The sequence below is a fragment of the Anser anser genome (genome assembly GCF_964211835.1).
Source record: "Anser anser genome assembly, chromosome: 2".
NCBI lineage: Eukaryota > Metazoa > Chordata > Aves > Anseriformes > Anatidae > Anser > Anser anser.
The window spans coordinates 66,124,925-66,142,591 of NC_139721.1; the positions used below are offsets into that span (position 1 = coordinate 66,124,925).

General features: G+C 37.3%; 1 protein-coding gene across 8 annotated transcripts in view; it reads left to right on the plus strand.

Annotated features, from left to right (window-relative positions):
• Window positions 1-16,289, plus strand: part of LOC310894185 (uncharacterized protein) — a 228,742-nt gene extending 212,453 nt beyond the window's left edge. For 4 of the 8 annotated variants that reach the window (XR_014579652.1, XR_014579653.1, XR_014579655.1 and 1 more), the window contains 4 exons: window positions 7,705-7,793; window positions 9,912-9,967; window positions 14,609-14,688; window positions 15,417-16,289. Coding sequence is in view for 1 of the 8 variants with exons in the window: in XM_083824033.1 (XP_083680159.1) it covers window positions 7,705-7,793; window positions 9,912-9,918 (96 nt within the window). In the remaining 7 variants the exon portion in view is untranslated. Of the gene's footprint in view, window positions 1-6,643; window positions 6,733-7,704; window positions 7,794-9,758; window positions 9,968-10,119; window positions 12,189-14,608; window positions 14,689-15,416 lie in introns of those variants that run through there. The other 4 variants (XR_014579654.1, XR_014579656.1, XR_014579658.1 and 1 more) reach the window with 3 other exon arrangements.
• Window positions 16,290-17,667: the final 1,378 nt, after the last annotated feature.

Genomic DNA, 17,667 nt, shown 5'->3' on the forward strand with positions numbered 1-17,667 from the left:
TTGTAACACTGAAATTAGGGTTAAGCCTCAAAATAACAGGTACAAAAGAAGGATCCAAATCTGCGCAGCCTGAGTTGGCAACGTTCAGAGGAAACTAAAGCCAACGGAAGCTCTGTGAGGCACTTGAAAAAATCATTTTGTTCCCACAGAAGTGCAAAAGCATCAGGGGAGAAAATGAATTCAATACTTTTATTCAATGATATATCAAATATATAGGAAGAATGTTTTAACAAAAAACAAACATCATGTAAGCAAGACTTCCTCAATTGAACATGTTTAAAAAAATTGATACTCTTATGAGGGAATATTGTAGTAACTTCCATAAATATTTCCAGTCTAAAAAAGATTTTTTTGCACTGTGCTAACTTTAATTTTTGCAATGATATAAAGTGCAATTTATTCTCTGAAGTAAGTGAATTTTATGATGAGTATCATTCCCCTCTGCCTGTGTAGAGGAAAAAAAAAAAGTCAATTTCTCCTCATAGTGGTTAGTAACTTTATTCTAGAATAAAATTACAAATTCAGCAAACCTGATGGAAATTAGCTTTTTGTAGGTAGACAATGATGGTAGAATCATCTCTGCAAATTTCTACCATCTTCAGTTTTACCAGAATGCCTGTTGAAATGAATTCCAAAAAATAAAACAGTTTTCATGATCAAAACCAGGAGGATTTTACTCTGATGTTTTAAAAGGTCTGGCAAAATTTTTGCTTTATTAGCTGTATTATTTTCCTACTAAAAATGGAATCATAAAGAAACTGATCAGACAAAAACCCAGGTGAATTGTTCCAATAATTTTTCCCCCTACTTTCCTCAGAGTGGAATGTGCTTCAACACAATTTTTCCCTTATTTTTCTTTCTTTTTTCAGAAACTTCTCAGGAATACTTGAAAAAACGTATTTCAATCTGTCATATTTTCACGGACTACAAAGCAAATTTTAAATATATTTTCTGTGATCATTCATGTAAAGAACAGATATCAAATTAGGCATTTAAATAAAACTATCAATATGTGCTCAATTTCTTTGATTTTTTTTTTTAAACTAAGCAACACCACTGGAATTTCAAATGCTAATTTTGTTCTTGATTATGAATCCATTACAGAAAATGTTCTATTCATAGCTAGTTAAGAAACTGGATCCATTCATAGATATGAGCATGAGGCCAAACAAGTAAAAAGAATGGACTTTGGTATGTCCGTTTGCATCGACAGTACTCTGCTGCATTATGGATTGGGGTTTCTGCATGTACATGCTACCTATGACAGCTCTATGTGATGTTCTTCATAAGAATATATACCTTTCATCTTGAGTTGTGCTTTTTTCCTCCTTTCTTTCTTTTTACATGGAAGAAATGCTGCTTTCAAATGCATGTGTTTTATTACGTTCCAGAATTTCATGTGTTGTTGTATTTTCCTGGAAATTAGAATTGTTCCCCATCTGCATATTTTCATATGTAAGTTTTCATCAGAAGCTGCCATAAAGTACATTATAATCTTATTTATTAAAAGTAGTCGCCTCTTATAACTGTTTTTTGACAAGACAGCACAAGCTTTTCTCTAGGAGCCACAAATGTTAACAGTGGCATTAGTTTTAAAAGAATAGAATCATTCAGAATGAGTCATGAAATTATTAATGACTTGCCAGATGAAAACATCAAAATAAATTTTTGAAACTCACAACTTTAAGTTTCTTTTGCTATGCACTGAGCTTGTGAGTAGAAAGCATTAAGAGGATTTTTCATCTTGATTAAAGATTGATGTGCATAACTTTTCGTGCACCAAAATGAAAATATGCCCCTTAGAGCAATGGCACTCGACCTTTAGCAACTGAAGTGCCATTTAAAATCACAAAGAGGCACACAAGTCAAAAATACAGAAATGTGTGTGACAATTTTATTAAAAAATATAAATGAATACATTCATGAAAAACAGTTAAGAAAATCCAAAGGCACTCTGCAATTTGTGTCTTAGGGAAAAGTAATTGATTAGATTGTATGTTTTTACAAGAAGAAAAAAAAGAAACTTTACATACGTAAATGGAAGGAAATGGCAAAAGATATCATCCAACAGGTTTGCAGAATAGCTGAAAAGAAACAGAACTGAGCCAGCGTGTCACACGATTTCTCACTCAGACTCATGATAAAAGCTCTATACAGGCCTCTGAAGAATAAATTCCATAGGTTGAATTCCAGTGCTCTTAAATACTGTAGGTGCTGAGGTTGTTTTCATTTTCCTTTACTGATCCTTTTGAACTTATCCACCATGTGAATACCAACTAACGTTTTTAATGCAGTAGTGATAGGTTCTGCTTTTAACAAAGTATTTTGCAGCTAAGACAGCCTTTCTATTGCTGAATGCAGATTTGTCTGTTAAAAAAGGCAAAACTCTCTTCTCTGATTATATTCAGTTATCTAAACTGAAAATCTCTACTGCATATGCTGCATTTGTTCCATAGAATAAATACCTATTTGACTTCCAGAATAAATCTGCACAAAGGCTGAATCAAGAATTGCAATAGCAATCTGTAGTGGAAAGGAAATTTCTCCTATGTGTGCTGCTGCAGACTGCTTCGCCAGGATGTCAGTTGTGAATCACAGAGCCCAATTCAGCCTTGTGCTACCTCTTTTCAGACCTCTTGAACTTGATGGGGTTATGGAGGGTAAGGAATTTGGCTTTTACTTATTATGAAGCTATTAATACCAAGATGCATGGTGAAGTGCCAGCTATGAAATGTAAATGCTGAAAAATGGCATGACTCTGTTCAACTCCTTGTTACTTTACAGTGCTATGGACAAAAATTGGAGCTGACATTTCTCTTTGATCTGGTTTACCCATCTCGCTCTGCTGCTATCAGCAGTGTGTGACAGCAGCAGACGTTAGCTAGAGAAGAGGGAATAGGCAAGAAAGAAACGTAATCCTCCCCATGGCCTTCATGGGAGAATAGTGAATTAGAGCCAGACGCTACACTTTGGGGTGGACTTGCAAAAAGAAAACAATGCTCTTCTCCCGGCAGCTGTACACATGTACCAGGATTTGGGGGGATACAGTCAAATGGATTAATTTCTTTGCAAAATGAATAAATAAGGACAAAAAGACAGAAGAAACAATTGGAAAAAGTGGGAGCAACTTGTGTTCATGCTGAAAAATGTGATATTCTCTTTCACTCTGATTACATAATACAAGTCAGGATGCGCATCTTGTTCATACATGTCTTCCTTTGAATTTTGACATGTTTTTGGTCTTAGTAACAGCAAAGGGTAACAAGTACAGTCAAAGGAATGGAACAACTGGTGTGTGAGTAAAGATTCAATATTCCCTTCAACTTTGAAAAGAGATAAAGAGATAGCAAAAAAAAAAAAAAGGAGTAGAGTAGGTATTAAAATTGTAAGTAGTTTGGAGAAGGTTGAAGAGGAAGCAACCCTCAGATTTAAACCCCATACACAAAAAATATACTATTGATTCTATAACCAGAGAATTAAAAAAAAAAAAAAGTGAACAAATTCAGGGAAGATTAGTCCAGTCATGCTAGAAACTGTCTCGCTTCACTGTGGAAGTCTGGAGAAATAAAACTCTGTCCTTGGTAGAGGAGGATCAAATTAGGGAGCATTTAAATAAATTGAACCTCTATGGCACCCACAAATGCCAAGGGAGCTGTCTGATGTCATTGTGAGGCCACTTTTGACTATCTCTGACAGGTCATTGTGGCTGGAAGTGTTTTCTGATGGCTCAGAGAATGCAAATGTTTTCCCTATCTTCAAGAAAAGCAAGAAAGGGGATCCAGAGAACTACAGACCAGTCAGCCTCACTGATTGTGTGCAATATGATGCAGCAAAGAATCCTGGAATATGTTTTTGGACATGTGAAGGACAAGAGGTGGTTGGAAGTAGTCAGGATGGGTTTAAGAATGGGAAACCATGCTTGGCCAGCCTGATAGTCTTCTATGATGAGATGACAGTTTTGGGTGAGGGGAGAGCGGTGACTGTCATCTTGGCTTCAGTAATACTTTCAACACTGTTCCCATATTAATTTCTTATTGACAACCTAATGAGTCACCGCTAGATGAAAGGACAATGAAGTGGATGGAGAGCAGTCTGATCTTAAAGGACTGTGGCCAGGGCGTGAAGTCCAGCTGAAGGTCAGTTGCTATTGCTGTACTTCATGGGTTGGTAGTACAGCTGGTATGTTTTAACATCTTCATTAGTGACTTTCATGATGGGACAGAGTGTACTCAGCAGGTTTGCATATGAGGAGTGATTGATGCACCAGTTGGCTGCACTCTCATTAAGAGGGATCTAGAGAAATTATAGAACTAGACCAACAAGAGTCTTCTAAATCTGAGTAAAGGGGATTAAGTCCTGCCACTGGAAATGAAGAAACCCCAGGCACCCATGCCATACAGGCTGGGGCCTCACTAACTGGAAAGCAGCTTTACAGACAAGGCTAGGGAGATTGTTGTGAACACCAAATGAAACATGAGCCAGAAAAATGCTCTTGTAGCAAAAGTGGCCAGCAGCACTCAAGATGCATCTGAAAGAGTTTCGCCAGTGGGTTGAGGGTGGTGATTCTTCATTTCTGCACAGCCATGGTGAGATTTTCTCTGGAGTTGTGTGCCCAGATCTGGGTTGCTCAGTACAAGAGAGACATGGACAAGCTGGGGCAAAGCCAGTAAAAGGCCACAAAGATGCTGAAGGGACAGTATCTTTTCAGAATCACGGAATGGCTGAGTTTGGAAGGAACCTCTGAAGATCATCTAGTCCAACCCTCCTGCCAAGCAGGACCACCTAGAGCACGTTGCACAAGATGGCATTCAGGCAGATTTTGAATATTTCCAGAGAAGAAGGCTCCACAACCTCTCTGGGAAACCTGTTCCAGTGCTCTGTCACCCTCACAGTAAAGAATTGCCCCCTCGTATTCAACCAGAACCTCCTATGCTTCAGTTTGTGCCCGTTGCCTCTTGTCCTATCACTGGGCACAACTGAAAAGACGGGCTCCATCCTCTCGACACCCTTCCCTCAGATATTTATAATACATTAGTGAGGTCTCCCCTCAGTCTTCTCTTTTCTAGGCTAAACAGGCCCAGTTCTCTCAGTCTGCCCCCCCCCCCCCCCCCCCCCCCCCCCCCACTTTACTGGTGCTTCGGGTTATTCCTCTGTAGGTGCAGGACCCTACACTTGCCCTTGTTGAACTTCATGAGGTTCCTGTTGACCCAACCTTCCAGCCTGTCGAAGTCTCCCTGAATGGCACCACAAGGAGAGGCTGAGAGAGTTGGGATCACTTAAGCAGGAGAAAGGAAGGCTCAGGGGCAAATCTTACTGCAGTGTGATAGAATGGAGTAAAGAAAATGGAGCCAGACTCTTCTAAGTGGTTTCTGATAAAAATTTGAGAGGCAATAGGCATAAAATGAAATGCAGGAAATTCTACTTAAACATAAGGAAAAAAATGCTTTAAGATTGTTCTCCGGAACAGGTTGCCCAGAGTGGCCACAGAGTCTCTGTCCTTGGAGTTATTTAAAATGCAACTGGTCAGTATCCTGAACAGCCTGTTGTACTTGACCCTGCCTTGTGTAGGGGATTGAACTAGGTGATCTCCAGAGATCCTGTCTGGTCTTAATCATTTTTTGATGCTGTGAGAGTTGCTAGCAACACCCACTTGAGAGGTAGCATCAATGAAGTGCTACATAGATAAACTAAGAACATATCTGTGCTAAGCAATAGAGTATTTATTCTACATGGAAGGGATGACCAGGAAACATAACAGGACACCTGTACAATAACCAGATTTCTGCTTGATACTGCACTTTATTGTATGTATGTGTCATGTTTTGGCATTTCTCCTCCCAGCTTTGTGTTATATAGGTATAACTTAATAGATTTCAAAATTCAAAAAATGTCAGTGGAGGATTGTTGTCGAGTAGGTTGTATCTAGAAAAGATTTCAGGTCTAATAATATTCAAGAAGTTAATTTGGAGATATGTACAGAACTGTATTTGACAAAATCTTGGGGGATTGACAGAGATATTAACAGTGCTGGGGGCTAGATGGTCAAGTCCAGATGCATTAGAGAAAAAGATGCATTCATAAGAAGAAACACCACAGAATTAAGCACCAAGGAGCACTGTGTGTAGCTACAGTAGGGAGAGTTGCATCTTGAGAATCAATTGATCCTGACAATGTAGTGTTTGAATGGTGAAGCTGAGGCAAAAAAAAAAAAAAAAAAGAGACCATGCTCCTTGGAAATGAGAACAGGGAAGTAATTAACAAATATGTAGTTATATACATGCACTTAGTTTTAATATCCACATTTTAAAGGTTACCTAAAATTGCAGCAAAGACCTACAGCAATTATTTGAGGCCCAGAAGAAGGCATTTTACTGCAAGAAACATAAAGATAATTCTGTTTATCATATTAAGAATGTCAGAGGTGATTTTATCTCACTGTAAAAGTAATGTCAGGAGAGAGAATATGGGGTACTGAAGGCGCTTTAATCTAGTAGAGAGCAGCATAATTAGAACCAATGTCTGGAGGCCGAGACAAGGCAGAGTCATCTGAGACATCAAGCACACATTTTTACAGTAGGCCTGAGAAGCTCTTGAAACAGATTACTGGGGTAAAATTGTCTTTTCCTTCTCATGGTGTCTTCAGCTCAGAAGTGGATGTCCTTTTTGGAATATGTGTTACTCCAAGATATTGCGCTGCATACAGTGAAAACAAGATGAAAGGCAGGCTTGCAGGTCAGTTTTGCTTGACTGATAATGGATGCCCTTCCAAATGAGCTCTATGCCACCGCAGAAGTGGAATGAAGCACTCTGCCCTGTTACTGACCATGTGAAGTTCTTTTAAGATGAGCTGGGTGATGGAACATAGTAATTGTTTTTGGCCTCAAAGTCTATGGTTTGCATTAGAGAGTTCTTTACTATGTATTTTTAACCTTAACTACCTTGTGCTGCTCTGCCCAAACAGCTGTAAGACAACCAAATTTATGGCCTGATCTGGTGGTCTTCAAACAACAAAAGCTGTACATATAAAATGTTAACTGTATTCTAAATATTGTATAAACTGAACTTAGTTGTACAGATTGAAGGAGCAGTTTCAAAGCATTTTAGTTAGAATAGTGTATGATGCTTATATAAAGATGGTAGAACTATTATGGTCTATGTAACAATGAATCCATTTTTAATGTGAGGTGTCAACAGGTTAATATTTTATAGCATAAGTACTGGCAGAGAATCCCTCCATTCTCTACTTTTTACATTTTCATGAGCTCAGTAAGCCGAAACAATAATCTTAATAGTAAGGAAAAACAAGACTAAATTATAAGTTGCAGAGGCTATTGTCAATTTTACAAATCCAACAATAGCCTGCAGGATTCCAGGTTTGTTTCTAGCTGCTCAGGAAGCTTGTGTGATTTGCTTACACTTTTTTTTTTCTTATACCCCAGAGCTGTGCATCTGCTGGAGTCAGGGATCTAATATTCTCTTTGAACTTTCTTAGCATCCTAGTGCATGCTGTGATCCATAATTAGTGCATACACAAACACACTAGCTATATTAACTCCTAAATGTCAGAAGTTCTGCCATGTCCAGCACCTGTTTCAGGTGCTGCACAAGAAGAATACAATTCTTGCCTTAACCCTGAGGCTGAAAGTCTGCAGTTATGACTTGTAACCTTAGGGAGGGATTATTTATTTATTTATTGCATTTCAGGTGCGATACTACTCTATGATCAATTTTACGGATGTGATGAAGTACCAAGGATCAAGGAGGCAATTGCAAATGGCACAGAAGCCTAAACTGTGAGTATACTTTCAGTTGTGTTGTTTTTTTGTGCCAAGCCATTTCTGTTACTTCGAAGTTAGGATTTTTCTTTCACTCTTCTCTGTTCTTGTTGACTATTAAGTTGGTTTGTTTAGTTTGAAGTTCAGTTAGTAATAAAAGCTCTGACTTTTAATATCCCTGTAGGACAAAGGTGCTTTATCTGTCCATAGGGCAGCATGGCTATAATAGATGTTATTAGATATGTTACTTCTGGAGAGGTACCTGGAGGCAGAAGGCAGCTGTTTTTCGAAACACTGCAGTCCATTGGATAAGAATGCAAATAGATCTGGTGAGTTGTGCCATTTTTGGGTAGTCTTACTAGGGACATGAATAAGTATGTAAAAACAACTGGATTAAACTCACTAACTGGATTAAACTCACCAAATTTTGTGGCAAAGTCCCCATTATAGCATAGGAAATGGTGAATTCTCCAGGGCTGTCTGGTGCTCCGCTGTGAGCAGTTTGTAGATTTGTTACAGAAGAGCAACACTTGTTGATTCATTATTTGCAATTAGGAGCACTGTCATTTCTGTTAATGATGGTGATTCACACAAACCTACATTTGTTTTGTAGTAATGAGTGAAATCACTCATATCCTTGAGACATCTAATCTGTTTCAATGGCAGTAAATAAAATAAAGAATAGTAAGGGAGAGAGAGCAGATACATGGAAGTGTACTGGTCAAAGATTCATCATGGAGCACAAGCAATAATGTAGAGGTCATGCCTGTATATACTTGTAGAGCTTTATCTTCCTAGTTTCTAGAAGAATTGTTATGTTCAGTCATATTCAGTGAAAAAATAATGGAACTGTGCTCCGTTATTACTGGGGATATCCCAACAGCTATGTTTGAAGCTTTGCAACTTTATTCAGAGACTGAAGAAGGACCTCTGTTAAAGATCTTTGAGAGGATAAGCTATAGTAGTAAGAGAGCCAAGAGCCCAAGGTAGCAGAAGGCTACATAGTCAACAAGTAATTCATTGCTCAAATTTCATCATTTTAAATATCTTAGATTATCACAGGACCATGTATTCAAATTCCTGACACAAGTTTTTGTTTGTTTGTTTGTTTGTTTTCCTTGTGTCACTAAAGTGCCAGACTGTTACTGAAGTACCACAGGGTGTGTTTGTGTAAAATGTACTTTGTAGTATTTCACACCAATTTGCTGTCTCTCAGATACTTTTTCGTCTGTGTCTGGGAAACATACCAATGCAACAGGCATACACAATTACTTTGCAGTTTGTTAGATATCCTTCATTCACACTGAAACTTTTCCTTTTACCTCAGCTAAAATTAGCAAAGCTTTGCATATCTGTAGTTAAATGAAAGTGGGGAGAGAATATAACTGTAAAAGCTCTGGCTTCTCTGGTTAGGAGATGGCATTAAAATCTGATTAGGAGGTAGTCATTAAAACCACTTAACATGGGTTATATTGATATTGTTGTGAAAGTACAAGTGAAGTAACACCCAAGGTAGATTATCAGCTGCATAATATACTAATTGAAGCAAAAATAGTTTTGAGGGCTAGGTTTTTTCTGATATTATGCAAGCAATGCAAATGAAGAGTCAGAGTACACAAATGAAAAGAAAGGTATTTTAATCTGATGCCTTGTGGGCCACTTTGTAACCCTTAGCATGTCTTACTGTTTGTTTATTTATTTATTTATTTATATTTATTAGAATAATTAAGCAAAAAAGTACACTCTTCCATTTTGCATATGCTTAACAATACCAAGTGATCTTCTTTTAGGAAGACTTGCAGTTTGGCCAATATGTGATGTTGTAGTAGATGGAAGAGTATTTCTCATGAAGTTCCAATTGGGCACAGGGTGAGATGAGCATGGAGCCAAGTCATGGAGCCAAGTCATACAGCAGGAAATGGATACGGCTTCTGTATGGCTTCCATGTTCAAGAAAAGGGAGCTTTAAATTCACTGCCTGAAGATTCTTTTTTCTTTGGTGCTCCATGGCATTTCTGATCAACTCAAGCTGGTTTGGAGTAATTCTTGCAGTGTGAGTGTGCAGTCCTGCCTACTACATCATCTTCCATTTGTCTCTGAAATGTGGATTACAAGTAGATGATTTGGGTGCTTACAGATGCTGAAAGGACTGGAAGCAATAAATTATTCCTCCAAGCTCTACTCTGAAACAAGGTAAGGGAATGTATTGCAATAGATACTAACATTCTCCCTCTCTCCCTCTCTCTCTCTCCCCCCCACATGCGGGTTATTTCATTTTGCAAGCAAATATGAAGCTATTTTCAATCAGAAAGTAACTCTGCATATGTATCTGTTTTTTTCTACAGACCTTTACAAAGTAGACAATGCGGAGATCTGTTAGGCATTTAGCTCTCTATTCAGTTGGAGCATACCATAAAGCTAAAACCAGATCAGTCAAAGGAACCACAGGAGTTTCCAGCTTTATTTGATTCGGAGAACCAGATGAAAATTTCCTTTACAAATACAGTATGTTTGGGCCTTCAGCTGTAGTGAGGTACCACTGGAGAACGATAGTTTATCATTCACAGCAGTGAAAAAGGAGGTCATACAGGGATCACCTCTCCAATGACATAAACATGAGACTTTTCTCACAAGATGTCAAACTTCAATTGTTGGTGAGAACTGTTGTGTCAGTGTTTCATAATAATTGCTTCTAAGTCTTGTTAAAGGTCTAACACAAATTACCTGAGTGACATGCTTTTGGCACCAGTAAAGGAACAATGTGGGGAATGCACGTGGTGTAACAGACTTGCTTATTACGATTTTGTTTGAGTTTATTGCAGCAATTTTACCATTACTTCCCATTATTCGAAATACCGTAATAAGAGTTGCAAGTTGTCTCATGCTCACAAGGAAACATTTGTTCCCTGGGTAATAGACTAGCTGGCCAACATAAGCTCATTCAAAACAATAATTTTTTTTTTTTTTTAAGAAGAGGTGTTCCAAACAAACTGAAAAAGTTAATCCTTTCACTTGTGAAGGCCTTTCTTTAGGCTTAAAAAGTAATATTGACTGTCTTCGCACTGCAACTCAGATATTGTTTCATTTACAACTCATGCAATAAATGGATGGCCGATTAGTATATACTAATGGAAATCAACAACACAAATGTCCTAATCTACAGAAATGCTCTTACCTGCAAAAATATATCAAAGAAAAAATATATAAGGTATATATATATATAAGTATATTTCCTTGTTAACAGCTGAAGAGAAATGAAATGATTTACTGCTTTCAAAATGCTGCTTCTGTTTCATTATGTATACTGAGATTTACATGAGATTGTTTTTTAGGTTTTCTCTTTTTTTTTTTTTTTTACACTGACTAACCACACCAAAAACAAACCCCACTGAATGAAGAATGGGACAGCCTGTCTCCTTTTTACTCACATAAGCATATTTCATAAAGAAGGTCAAATAGGTGAGAACAGCACCTTGCAAAACTTACAATGTCAGCAATGAGTCAATTTAAGTATAAAATAACTCAGAGGCAGACAAGGGACAAATACTTGATTAGTTATTTGTGAATGCCATTTCTTTAGGCTTTTATTTAAAACAAACAAACAAATAACCCAAACCTCTCACTGCTTGCAGGGCCAGGTCTATTTTTCAGGCACAAACTAAATTTGATAAACAGGACACATCAACTAACAATTTAAACTCCAAAGCCATAGTAATATGTATGTGGCTTTTTCCCAGAGGCTTCAAGTTAAAATGCTACAAGTGCTGCAGAATGGCAGCTAAACACATGTCCCTGGGGCTTTGCATGGCTTCATTCTGCACAATGATGGAAATGTGGAAAACACGTTGAATGCAGATTTGGCTATATTCACCAAGCTGCAAAAGCCAAGAGGATTTTGTTGGGTATATCAGGGGATCAGGCTCTCATTGCTCAGGTTAAAGCAAAAAATTACTGTGCTGAGCTTCACTTTTTATCATGTTCAGGTCCAAAGAAACAGTACTACTAATTAGGAGCTCGTAGATATGATGATGTCCTTAAAATCAGCATATTACATTGTATAAAACAATAATGACCTTTCATTGTAAACAACTGTTTTTGTCTGGGAGGTTTTCATTACACTATCATGACATTTTTTTTTTTTTCCTCATTTAAATGCTACCCCAATACAAGGATTTGATATGGTATTCTTCTTAGTTGTTCCTATAGAGTTGTTTCCAGTGATGTTACTCATTCTTTTGACTTTCAGAGGACCAAGAAGTCACCATCCTGGCCCAATGCCTCCACCCCAGCACAGGCAGGGCCTAGGGTGTGGTGGAGATGCCCAATGACCTGAGTAGCAGAAGGTTCTCTGAAATGCTCCTTAATTTGAAAGATGGGTTCTCCTAGGGAAAAATAAAATAAAAAAGTAAAAAAAAAAAAAGTAGGTGATACACAACAGGAATTATTCTGTTTTTGATTAATTTTAAGGATTCATGTAGTCGTGGAGTTGATGATTAGCAACCATGTAATTCCCTTAGAATTGCCTTTGCTAGGTGTTGATAACAGTATGGGACCGAGGGATGTTACCCTGACCAAGGTTTGTACTTGCAGCTTGCTTGCTTGCTTCTGCTTTTGTAACCTACTTTAAAACAGCATAAAAGCTGTTGTGTGTAGGAACTGATTAATATTCTAAAATAATTTAAGAGCCCTCTGTTGGGCCTCCTTCACATGTTTTGTGTAAATTATGAGTAACAGCGCCAAAGAAGACATACATTAAGCCATGTGTGTTAGCGTATAGTTAGGAAGTGTAGTTACATGGAACTCTGCTAATGTACTTTTAATACTGAGTCAGCAGCAGAGATACAGCAAGAGCCATTCCCCCTTGGTAAGGAACTCTGTTTCATTATGTGTTTGGTCAATACAAGAACAGTCGACAGTGTGCCGTACATTCCAACGGGGATTCAGAGTATTATTGCAGAACAATGCTAATAATGCTAAGAAGTGATTGTCAATGTTGTGATGGTGTCACGTATGTGAAGTTTCACAAGCAAGTCTTCGCATAGTGGTTGGCATCAGACCACCATTCTGCAAACACAGTCATCACACTACAGTGCATTCCCAAAATAAGACAAAGCCTTCACCTCTTGCTGCGAAATACAGTCACACAAAACTATGCACCATTTATAACATGTCTTGTCAACCCAAACCCAGCACTCTTCAACTGCCCACAAACTGTCAGCAAGAAATATTGTTCTGTCATATTTTATTCTCCACATAGATTCTAGAAACAGCCCTATTTCAGATCCATTGTTCAGCTACAATCCAGACAGCCCCAGCTACTCTTCCCACCCTTCAAAGTATATAGTGGCTGTAAAACCACACAGCAGCTCCCTGATTCACCTCCTGATATAGCCCAAATACCACACTGTAAGAACTTTATGGTACATGAGCATTTTATGCACAATTACTGTATTTGTGTCTGCAAAATTAGAGGCTAAGTCTAGAAAATTTGGCTTTAAAATGTTTCAGAACTTGTTTTTTTTTTTTTTGTATTTGTATTTTTATTTATTTTTTAATTATTAGTATTTTTCAGCTCAGGTCTAAAATGTGAGGTCTAAGTCCTTCTTAATGCATTGAATTTTACTCAAAACTTTCTCACGTTGTAAAAACATTTTAAATCTTAATTTTATCCATGTAGTAAGGTATATCCTTGTTAGTTTGGGAGTCCAAATGAAGGTCTTTTGCAATTATTTACAAGTCTGTAAATCTGTAACAACAAATCAGTAAGATAGTTTTAAAATTTTCTCTGACAGAGGAGGTAGTCTTTTCCTGTTAAGTAGAAAACACATTTTGTGAAAAGTCCAATTGTTCTGTTTTGATGAAGATGATTTGCACAGAGCTGATGGCCAGTACATTTCCCTAGCCTTTGAGTGAGCTAAAGGAATGGCTGTAGACTTTCTCATCCCTATTCTGTGGAGTAAAATTATAAGTGTCTGTCTTGTTCAGACTGACTGTATCAGTCCAATCCCACTCTTCTCATAAGGAACCACGATGAAGAATAGCTCTTTGGAACAAAATGCTTATTGTGTTCTGGTATTCTCCTCTTACACTTTGCCTAGCATTTTGCTGGCTTAAAGGTAAGTGGTCCATCCTGGGACTGCTGACATTTTGGGATTTGTTTTTATTCTAGAGTGAGTAGACTAATGGAAGGGGGTGGGGAGTGGGAGTGGGGATGGGGGGAGAGGAAAGGGACTGATTGAGGCAATTCTAGCAGTGTAGATAGTTCTGAATCTTTGACCTAAAATGAGTGTATTTTTGCCCTACATTTGTGAGGAACAACCTTTCCTACAGCAGTCTGAAGGAATGATCAGACAGGCCGGTGAATATCAATTTAGTCCTATTGACTTCGGTGACACAGGATATGACCATAGACATTTGGTGATTTATATGGTACTGTAAGCTAAAATATCTTTTACAGAATGATGGTCAGTGCAGTTTTCTGACAGCTAATTATGTGACTCATAATTTGGAAGTACCAAACAAGATTTCTGTCATAAACAACATCATAAATCTAGAATAATTCATGTTTTATTATAATGCATTACATGGAAGTTTGGATTATCTGCTGAGGTTTCTTTGCATCTTTCCTTCTATCCATACTAGAGGAGTTGTACTGGCTGGATCTAAGCCTAGTGTAAAATGCTGTTTCTGCTATCAGAAATAACAGGTTCTACCAATAAAATCTTGGTAAACAGAGAAATGAATAGAGTCTGTAACTTTGTCAAACCAATTAAGTTCGGGATGTTGCCTGGTGTATATAAATGATTAAATAGATTTTTTTTTCCTTTTTATTAGGGAGTCCAAATTCATAAAAAATGCCAGTGCCAGAGCTTTTGTTTTCACTTGCCTCAGTCTACTGTGAAACCATGTGGACAGTGAGTATTACTTGTGTTTTTTTTACAAGTTAAATGAAAATTCTTTGAGTTTGGGTTAACTCTAGTTTAAGTGCCATGCTGTGACCAAATAAAAATTTTAAGGCATATTATTCATACAAGCTCACTAATCAGTGATGATGCACCATCGTGTTTGCCACACCAGCCAATCAGATGTTTAGTAAACTTATAGCCTAAATGAAGTCAGACACTGCAACTACAAGGCAATTTCCTTTTCTGAATTGAGATCAATATTTACTAGCTTTCTACAACGTTGCCTATGCTTGCTTGATCAGCATCTGCTTCTGAAGACCATTGATTGTCCAGAAGGCCTTTTCAAAGGCAGATAATGCTCTTTTCAAATACATTTTGTATTGATCAGCAAAAAGAAAGTTTTTGATGGTGAAGAGTGCAAAAGTCATTTATAAAGATTAAGGACAGTGATATGTTGCTGTGGGTCACAGAGAGGTTGAATTAATATGGGCTAATGCATGTTCTACTTTTGAAAACAATGGACGAAAGTATTTGAGGATTTAAGTGATAGTATTCCTTCACTTGCAAAACACCTGCTATATCATCTCTAGGGAATTAAATCTTTCTCCTTCAAAAATGAATTGCTAGTACTCTCCTACATAACTATTCATATTCTGTGACCTATGACAAATTAATATATTAACTTGATGGACTGTGGAATTTGATATAAACAAACAAACAAAAATCTTTGGTTTCAGGCATTTTAAACCAGTATGAAATAAAGAGAGAAGAATGCAACCAGAACCTGTATGGCAAAACAACCAGGCTAGAGCAATAGAAAGATACCTTGGACTTTCACTAAAAACAAAACAAAACAACCAAATAACACCCCCCCCCAACAAAGAACAAAAACAAAACAAAACTATACCAAAACCAACCACAAAACAGTATTAAGCCAGAACTACACTTCAGACACTTTCATAAACTTTATGCCTCATTTTTTATTTTTATTTTTTCATATTTGAGCAATATGGTGCATCTATGTTGCCCAGAAATGTAAGGGTGGGTTCTGAAAGCCAATGTATCATCCTGAATGAAAAAAGAAGACAGGATATTTAGATAGGTTTTGGTGCAAGAGTTGGTGCTGTGACAGTTTGATACATGACTGACACTAGGAAGAATTAAGAAGACTTCTTCAAGCCTGCCATAGAACAGCTATGCTTCTAAAAAAAACAAAATTGAAGGAGCTTCTAATTCTATGGTTTGCTGTTGTCTACATCTTTCCAGCAATAATAACTGCAGTATATCTAAGAAAAAAAAGCATTTGGTTTCCTAGCTGGAGTTCTCTTCAAATGCCAAGGTTGATCACTGGAATATGGCATGTACCTCCCATTAAAGTAAACAGTGGCGACCTATATATTCAAGGACAAAATTCTGCTCCAAGTCTTTCAGCAACTTAAATAACATGTTTTTTTACATACATGAAACCTGTGTCTCTCTCAAGCGTTTTATTGAAATTCACTGTACATGTATAAATCTTTGAAAAAAACAAACAAAAAAACCAACATGTTATCCACAAAAGGCAAATAAGTTGCTCTAGTCTTAAATAAAAGAAATTGATAATGATTAAGCCAGTGTGTCACTAAAGCCAGTGTGTCATTTTTCTGAGGCTGTCTATGTATTGTGGTATTCTTTACTTGTTTAACAATGCACATGTTTGGTCATAATGCATTAAAGTAATCTTTTCTCCAACAGGGCAAATTTATTGGTGAGACAGAGAGACAAAGGAGTACAAAGCAAAGTGATTGTAAATTTCCCAGGCATCTCTAATAGTCCTCATAGAGAAACACATCAAGATATCTGTAAAATAAATACAAGCTGGAAAGATGATGACATTTTGAATTTAGTTATAGTGTCCAAGGAAATCTATTTTGACTATTCTGACTAGTCTCACTAGCACAGAAAAAGTCTGGGAAAGCAAAATTCTTTCTGAATTCTGAAGTGGTCAAATATATATGTGTGAAAAGAGTTTGACTGAAATAGAAAAGACACTACTTTTGCTTTCTCTGCTTTCCATACAGGAGCTAGGATTTTTTCCAGTTTGACCATGAGGCTTCCTTTGACAGTTTACTTTTGCTGTTTTAAACTCACTGAACTGTTTTTTTTTCATATATATATATATATTTTTCCTCTTATCCACTTCAGGTCCCTGGAGGAGGTCACTACCTCCAAATGTTTTATCATTCCTCTTATGTAACACTACTACATAACACATTTAATATGAAGGATCCTGTCAAAGTGAAATTTAAACTGGATTAATCTGAGAGTTTATCCTGTATGATTGTTTCCTGCTGTACAGCTGGGGTGCTCTGAATTTTCTCTGCCTTCAGAGATGATTTTCAATCCTGTTCCACAAGGATGGCATGTCTTTACTAGATCACAGTTTACAGCCTCGCCCCTTTCATTAGATGTCAACTGATCCTTTGATTGCAAATTATTATTTTTTTTTTTTGGTAAGACATAGCACATTTGATTAAATTAATTCTTCATTTTCTATGTGAATATATTATCTTGTTCAGAACTGAACTTGTACTTCTTCATACTCTTTAAGATATCTACTGTCATTTAAAGGATTTGGAGATTATATATGAGTAGAATCACTTAAACTGAGTACCATGAGACATTTAAAAAAGTCTGTAGTCTTTTCATTTAACACCTTAGTACTTTTCAAAGAGGTCTTCACTTGTCGTGAGAGGAAAAATGTTTACCATTGGTATCAATATTTGTCATATTAGTTTTTCAGTGAAGTTTCTTTCTATTTTGCACATATCATAAATGACAATATTAAGCTGTATAACAGGCCCCTCGCTACAGGAAGGACATGGACGTGCTCGAGCGAGTCCAGAGAAGGGCGACCAAGCTGGTGAGGGGTCTGGAGAACAAGTCTTACGAGGAGCGGCTGAGGGAGCTGGGCTTGTTCAGCCTGGAGAAGAGGAGGCTCAGGGGCGA